Source organism: Onychomys torridus, chromosome 5, assembly GCF_903995425.1.
Source record: "Onychomys torridus chromosome 5, mOncTor1.1, whole genome shotgun sequence".
In the NCBI taxonomy this organism is placed as follows: Eukaryota; Metazoa; Chordata; class Mammalia; order Rodentia; family Cricetidae; genus Onychomys; species Onychomys torridus.
This window is the reverse complement of record NC_050447.1, coordinates 12074679-12082112: the sequence shown is the minus strand read 5'-3', so window position 1 is coordinate 12082112 and position 7434 is coordinate 12074679. Positions and strand designations below refer to the sequence as shown.

The 7434-nt window shown below is 48.0% G+C and overlaps 1 protein-coding gene across 2 annotated transcripts; it reads right to left on the bottom strand.

The window, feature by feature from the left end:
* Nucleotides 1–300: 300 nt before the first annotated feature.
* Nucleotides 301–5448, bottom strand: Rtbdn (retbindin). Of its 2 annotated transcripts, none has more exons than XM_036188210.1 (5): nucleotides 4273–5448; nucleotides 3003–3162; nucleotides 2770–2880; nucleotides 1906–2002; nucleotides 301–924 (listed from the first exon to the last, which is right to left on the bottom strand). In XM_036188210.1, exons 1-5 carry the CDS (start codon nucleotides 4439–4441, stop codon nucleotides 742–744), a joined length of 720 nt encoding a protein of 239 aa, XP_036044103.1. In that variant the 5' UTR covers nucleotides 4442–5448; the 3' UTR covers nucleotides 301–741. The 2 variants fall into 2 exon arrangements, with proteins under 2 accessions (XP_036044103.1, XP_036044104.1); XM_036188211.1 differs by having other exon boundaries at nucleotides 2770–2838.
* Between the last annotated feature and the right edge of the window lie 1986 nt (nucleotides 5449–7434).

Below are 7434 nucleotides of genomic sequence, written 5' to 3'. Positions count from 1 at the left end.
CAGATCACCTGCAACTGGAGTTAGATGGTTTTGAGCCACTTCGTGGGTATTGGGAATCAGGTCCTCTGTAAGATGGCCAGTACTGTTAACTGCAGGGCCATCTCTCTAGTCCTCTTTTCCTTTCTCTTCTGTGCTGTTGTGGTGGTGCACGCCTTTAATCCCAGCCTTTGGGAGTCAGGTAGGTAGATCTCTGACTTAGAGGCCAGCCAGGTCTACATAGTTCCAGGTCAGACAAGGCTGCATAATGAGACGCTGATTCAAAGCCAAAAGTTATTTCATTATTTATTTGTTTGTTTGTTTATTGTTTGGGGAAGGGACACGAGTGCCACTGGAAATGTGGAGGTCAGAGGTCAACCTGCAGGAGCTGGTTCTTTTACTGTGTGAGTTCTGGGGATAGATGTAGGTCATCCGAGTTGGTCCGCTGCGCCGTTTTGCTGATCTCTGTCTCCTTCCCTTCCTCCCCCCTTCTTCCTCTTCCGTCAGAGAGTATCATTTTTTGGCAGTTCTTCCCAACTACTTCCCCAGGCAGCAGCCACATCGTATAGCGTGGTCTAGGCGGTCACATTATTCCAGGAAAGAGAGTGGACTAAGGGAGAGTTGGGCCATTTCTAGGATAACGGGTAGAGAGGCCTGTCTAAGCAACCCCAGGGCATGGTTTGGGAGGGAGAGGGGGAAGGATGTGTTTCTGGGTGGCTCCTGACTCCTGGCCCAGGGAAGGGACACTTATTGAAAGCCAAACATCTACTCGGGGCTGTCACCACTGCCACTGCCGCTGCCTGCAGCATTGGAGATCCAGGCGCGGGGGCGGCGGGCGCGTGGAGAGGAGGAGATGGAGACATTGAGACAGTGACGGGAGCCAGGAGCTGCCACCCGCAGTGCGTGGCCCAGAACCGTGCGACACAGGTCTTCCGCATTGGCGAAGGTCTAGGAAAAAGGGTGGGGTCAGCGTTCAAGAAGGTGGAGCCTGAGTCGCTGGGGGCGGGTCTTCTGTTCCGGGGCGTGGCCTGGGCAATGGGAAAGTCTGGGCGTTCCTTTGAGGGACTGGTGGGTCTCCGGCGTGGCCAGATCCAGGGGAGGGGCGACAGATGAGAACCAAGAGCAAAGACAGTAACTTGGAAGGAGACTCTGGAAACCGTGGGCTCTTGGGACACTATCCACACGCCCCACACTGAAGCTGGGACTGTGGAAGCATGGAGCCTAAGCCGAGGGACTAGGTAAATTGAGATGGGCTAAGGTAAGGCTAAGCGCCCCGGCTAGAGAGATGGTTCAGCTGGCAAGAGCATTTGGGCTGCTCTTACGGAGGACCCAGGTGAGATTCCCGGTACCCATGTGCTAGTTCACAACCATAATTCCAATTATAAGGGACTCCATACCCTGTACTGACCTCTTCAAGGCACATAGGTGGTTCACGTACAGGCAGGCAAAACACTCATACACGGAATAAAAATAAATCTTTAAAGAATAAAGATTAGCCGAGTGATAGAGGCACACGACTTTAATGCCAGCACTCAGGAGGCAGAGCCAGGAGGATCTCTGTGAGTTCAAGGCCAGCCTGGTCTATAGAGGGAGATCCAGGACAGGCACCAAACTACAGAGAGAAACCCTGTCTCTTGAAAAAACAGAGAGAGAGAGAGAGAGAGAGAGAGAGAGAGGAAACGAGAGAGAGAAGAAGAAAAATTAGCCGAATGTGGTAACCCACACCTTTACAGGGATTAATGAAACTGGAGAGTCAGAGGCAGGCAGATCTCTAGAGTTCAAGGTCAGCATGGTCTACCTGTGAGTTTCAGGATAATGAGCTATGCAGAAAATCCTTATCTCAAAAAAGTAACTAATTAGTTAAAATTAAAAGACATCAGGAACCTGGGTGTTGGAGCCTGTCAGTACCCCTCACCCTCTGTTCCTCACCTGCCCGTAGGTTTGGCAGCTGGCCTCACAGCCTCTCTTCCCAGAGGGCTGCAGCCAAGTTGGGCCACAGGTAAAATCTGCTTCACAGGTGGTGAACCTGGGTGTGTGAACAGGGAAGATGCGTTAGGGCTTTGGAGCCAGACCAAGACCTTATCCTTCAGGCCCCATTCTTTCAAAAGCCTAACCCGACATTTGCAGGGCTCACTTCCCAGGTTTATTTACATATTTAGAGGCAGGATCTGAAGCTAGTCTAGAAGCTGTTCTGTGTCAGGATGACCTTGAACTCCTGACCCTCTTCCCTAAGTACTGGTACCGCAGGCCACCAACACCATCACAGTGTCCACTCTGTTCCCCTTTAAAACTTTGTTTTAATTTATTTTGGTTTCTTGAGACAGGGTTTCTCTGTGTAGCTCTGGCTGTCCTGGATCTCGCTCTGTAGACCAGGCTGGCCTCGAACTCACAGAGATCCACCTGCCTCTGCCTCCCACGTGCTGGGATTACAGACGTGGGCCACCACCGCCTGGCCTTAAAACTATTTTAAGTTATGTGTGTCCATCTTGCATGTGCACAGTGCCAGGAGAGTTCTAAAGAGGAAATCAGAGCCCCTGGAGCTGGAATTACAAGCAACTGTGAGCCTAATGTGGATGTTGGGAACCGAACTCGGGTCCTCTGAAAAAGCAGTTAGCACTCTTAACCACTGAGCCCAGACTACCTATTTGTGACCAGCTCCTTGCATTCCCATCTCTTTTAGCTCCTCTAAGAGAAATGTCCTAGTCTTCACACTCTCTTGTTTTAAATAGTAGGCCACCCTCTTTTCAGACCAGTCCATACCATATGGCAAGCCCCTGTCCCCGCCTCCCTTACCAAATCTGGCAGAGCTCCGGGCAGAGAGGCTGCACTCGGTGAACCCCAAGCAGCAGCGAGTGGAAGCGACTGTGGAGGGCACGTTGAAGGTGTCTGAGGAAGAATTCACATCTGGACGTGGGAGACACAGGGCAGGCAGGGCAAAGTTCTCAGGGGGAGTTAAGCGAGTGACTGACCCAAGGCGAGCGCTAATAGGGCAAAGCACCGGACAGGCGAGAGGGCACAGTACTCACTCTGGGCTCGGCACACCGCAGTTTTCTAGAAGGATCCCTGGGATTGAAGCCTCTGGTCCGTCTATATCTGAGTTACAACAAGGTTCTGGCAGGGCTGATGTCTGTGAACCAGGATCTTGGATCCTTAGGGAAGGCCGTGGAACCGAGGATGGAGGGTTCCCTGACAATAGGAATTTTATCAGCCATCCCAAAGAGAAAAACCTTAAAGAGATTTCTCTTGAGCGGAATGAAATGGCATGGATCTGTAATCCCAGACACTTGGAGGCTAAAGCAGGGGAATCTCAAATTTAAGACCAGACTAGGGGTCGGGGATTTAGCTCAGTGGTAGAGGCCCTGGGTTCGGTCCTCAGCTCCGGAAAATAAAAAAAATAAAAAAAATAAAAAAAATAAAAAAAAATTAAAAAAAAAAAAAAGACCAGACTAGGAGAGATCCTGGCTGCAAAATAAAAACAAACCAAAAAATAGGTCTAGGAGTCTGTCTTAGTGAATCGCACTTGTCTAGCATGTTGAAGGCACTTGGTTCAATTCAATTCCCATTACTGGAGACATTTTCCTGTGAAATGCAACTTTAAGTTGTAATAATCAGGTTATATCTGTCTGTGTTTCTAAGGGGTAGCACGGTGTTTATATGCATAATTTCCACAACACCTGCACGTTAGGTCTGTGATTTCTCCCCTGTTTATTTTTATTTACTGGGGATTGGATATAGGGCACTACCCATGTTAGGCACTCATTCTATGAGCTATATCTTCAGCACTATTTATGCTAATTTTTACAATTATATTTAATTAACTTGTGTGTGTGACTGCTCATGTGCCACAGTGTGTGTGTGCAAGTGTGGAGGTGAGAGGGCATGCTGCAGGCTGTGGGTCTCTTCTTTCAGCATGTGGGTTCCAGGGACCTGACTCAGGCTGCTGAGCTTAGCAGCAGCCATTTTTACCCACTGACTCTCGTCAGTCCTAATTATTTATTTTGAGACAGAGTTTCATGTAGTTCAGCCTGGCCTCCAGATCCCTATGTAGCTGAGGCTGGCTTTGAAATCCTAATCCCCTACATCCACCTACGTTCTGGGATTATAGGTGGGCGTCACCACGCCTAACTCTACCCACATCAACTGACTTGCTCAAGGTCACAGAGCACCAAGGTGTGGATGTGGGACAGAGCAGTCGACACCCAGAGGACAGCTTTCTTCTCCACTCTCATTGCTAAGCCCCTCTTAGGAGGATCTGAGTGGGGTTTCTGGGTGTTAGGACTTAGACAGAATGCTCACCTGCTAGGTGCAGCTGGCTTGCGCCCACATTGGCTGCCAGCCCAGGATGTCCCCAGAATCTAGCTTGCAGTGGGTGGCTCCCTCCACAGGCCACCAAGAAGATCCATGCCAGGATCAGTCGCAGGGCCCAGTCCAGGCTGCTGGGTTGAAAGTGGCCTTTGTGGGCCATGTCCACCTGAGACAAGAACCAGCTGATATGGAGGGATGGGGCATGACTATCCTTTTGGAGGCTCAGGTTGGCACTAGTGGGTGCACACCAGAAATCAATGCCAGGCAGCACAGAGGATAGGCAATACTAAAAGTCAGGGAATGCCCAGGGCTCTCCGAACTCTAGGGGGAGTCTCTCGCAAGAGCCTCTCCCAGCAGACACATCCCTTCTATTCCTTCAGGCCCAAACACCGCCCCCAGCTTAAACCACACATGCAAACAATCTCTCACCCTGTTTGCCTTCTGCTACTAACTTCCTTCAGAGTAACAGGACTACCTCAGCTCTTCCAAGCCCCTCTTCCTTCCACCCAGGCCTTCCTCTCTCTCTTCAGCCCCGCCCCACTTCTCGCTCACTCCTTTCCCGGTCACCTCTCGGTTCACAATCAGCTTAGGAGCTTCCACCCAGGGCTGGACCTTTAGTGCCAAGCTGCACAGGGCAGGGCTGGGTTCTGCGAGTAGGTATTACAAGCTTCTAGGCAGAGGAAGGCAAGGGTATGGTAGACAAGATTCCCGCCTCCCTACTCTCTGCCACTCACCTGTTAGCAGGCTGGAGTATAGGAGCTGCTGAGACACCTCAGAACCACAGAACAAGGCCAGCAAATAGCGGCAACTTAAGGGGTGTGGCTTGGTTGGGGGCGGGGCTTCGGAAAGCCCCTCCCCACAGCCACAAAACAGGTGCTCTTGGGACTGGGTGCGTTTATATCCACAAGCTTGCTATATGTTAAACTTGGGATCTAAGATCTGTCTGTCTGTCTGTCTGTCTGTCTGTCTCTCTCCCTGTGCGGTGTGTTCTATGATGGGTGAGTAATCCTACATCTGTGTCTCTTTTCTGGCTTGTGTGAGAGGATGTCTCTTGGGTAGGGAGTTCCATGTGTTTGTTGGTGAATGCTACTGTGCCTTTCTCAAGTTATTGTAAATCTGTGTCCTTTAGCGTTCTGTCAATTAATTCAATATTTATTTATATTTTATTATTTTTTTGCTTTTTCAAGACAAGATTCTGTGTAGCTTTGGCTGTTCTGGAACCTGCTCTGTAGACCTTGAATTCACAGAGATCCACCTGCCTCTGTCTCCCAGGCGCTGGGATTAAAAGCGAACACTACCACCACCTGTCCAATAGACATATACTAAACACACACTCTGAGGAGGCAGAGGCAAGGGGATCTCTGTGTTCAAGGTCAGCCTGGTCTATAGAGTGAGTTCTAGGACAGCCACAGCAGAATTCCTGCCTCAAAAACAAACAAATAAATAAACAAAGCAACTCTGCACTGGCTCCTGGGGTTGCATTTATACAACAATCTCAGTCTCCACAGAATTGACTCAACTCAGGATGTTCAGGTGGGGGTGACAGCACTGGAGAAGGGAGAGGTCATGCATGGCTTTCAAGCACCTGGATCTGAGCTGTGTTGGAAGGAATATGTATCTACATAGTAGGTGGGAATTGTGCACCATTGAGCATCCCTGGGTTTTGGAATTGTGTGTCTTGGGTGTTTGTATTTTTTTGAGTGTGCTTGCGTTTGGTAAGTGTCTGTATGTCTGTGTTTCCTAAATATATGTTTGTATGATTGCAGAGTGTGAGGTTTTTTTTAAAGATATCTTTTTAAAGATTTATTTATTTTATGTATGAGTGCTCTATCTGGATGTATCAGACCCCATGATAGATGATTGTGAGCCACCATGTGGTTGATGAGAATTGAATTCAAGACCTCTGGAGGAGCAGCCAGTGCTCCTAGCTGCTGAGACATCTCTCCAGCTTGAGTGTGTGTCATATATATATATATATATATATATATATATATATATATATGTGTGTGTGTGTGTGTGTTTATGTACATTGTATGTGTGTTTGCTGGATATTTACAAATATCTACATATGTTTTGTGTGATTTTCTTTGCTGATTATGTTTGTAGTTTTCTTTTTTATATTTTACTATTTTAAATTAGGTGTGTGTGTGTGTGTGTGTGTGTCTGTCTGTCTGTCTGTCTGTACAGGTCTGTGGATATGAGTGCAGTTGCCCTGTGAGGTCAGAGTCCTCTGATTAGAACCCCTGGGGCTGGAGTTACAGGCAGTTGTGAACTACTTGACGTGGGTGCTGGGAAATGAACTTGGGCTCTCTGCATGGTGGTATGTTCTCTTAACCACTGAGCAATCTCCCCACCCCCTTACATGTGTTTTTGGAGAATACGGGCCTTTATTTGAGGACTATGTACACAACATGTGTGAATATTTGTTTGTATCTTTGTTTGAGGAGTATGCAAGTGTAAGGATATGCAGTGCTTGTGAATGTATTTGTAGAATGTATGTGCACAAAAGTGTATGTGCAGAGCACTGTGCTTGTACTTATATTTCATATGCATGTTTTTAGAGCATATACATCCATCCTTATAGAATATGTATACTACCATCAGAAACGTGTTTCCCTCCTATCTCAGGGTAAGACAGGCATTTTAAAGACTTACCTTAATTAATTTTGAGTATGCATTGGGTTGGGGGGTATGTGTGCACTTTACTGTAGGTGCCTGGGAAGGTCACCTAGAGCTGAGGGTACAAGCTGTGATGAACTACTCAAATGTGGGTGCTGGAAGCCAAACTCTGGTCCTCAGCCAGAGCATCAATTACTCTTTTTTAAATTTAAATTATTTTATGCATATAGGTGTTTTGGCTGCATGCCTCTGTGCATCGTGTTTGTTCCTGGTACCCAAGGAGGCCAAAAGAAGACATCACATTCCTTAGAATTGGAGTTATGAATAGTTGTAAGCCATCACATGGGTTGGTGCTAAGAATTAAACCCAGGTCCTCTGGAAGAGCAGCTAGTGTGCTATTAATGGGTAAGACATCCAGCTTGGGTTGGGGATTTAGCTCAGGGTTGGGGATTTAGCTCACTGGTAGAGCTCTTGCCTAACAAGCACAAGGCCCTGGGTTCAATCGACCCTCAGCTAAAAAAAAAAAAAAAAAAA

Excerpts from the sequence above, each read along its gene's own strand:
- Rtbdn (XM_036188210.1), bottom strand. The coding sequence starts at position 4,441 with ATGGCCCACAAAGGCCACTTTCAACCCAGCAGCCTGGACTGGGCCCTG. Across the intron at positions 3,163-4,272 it reads AAGCCAGCTGCACCTAGCAG|GGAACCCTCCATCCTCGGTT; the intron begins GTGAGCATTCTG and ends TCCTATTGTCAG. Across the intron at positions 2,881-3,002 it reads TGCGGTGTGCCGAGCCCAGA|ATGTGAATTCTTCCTCAGAC; the intron begins GTGAGTACTGTG and ends TCCCACGTCCAG.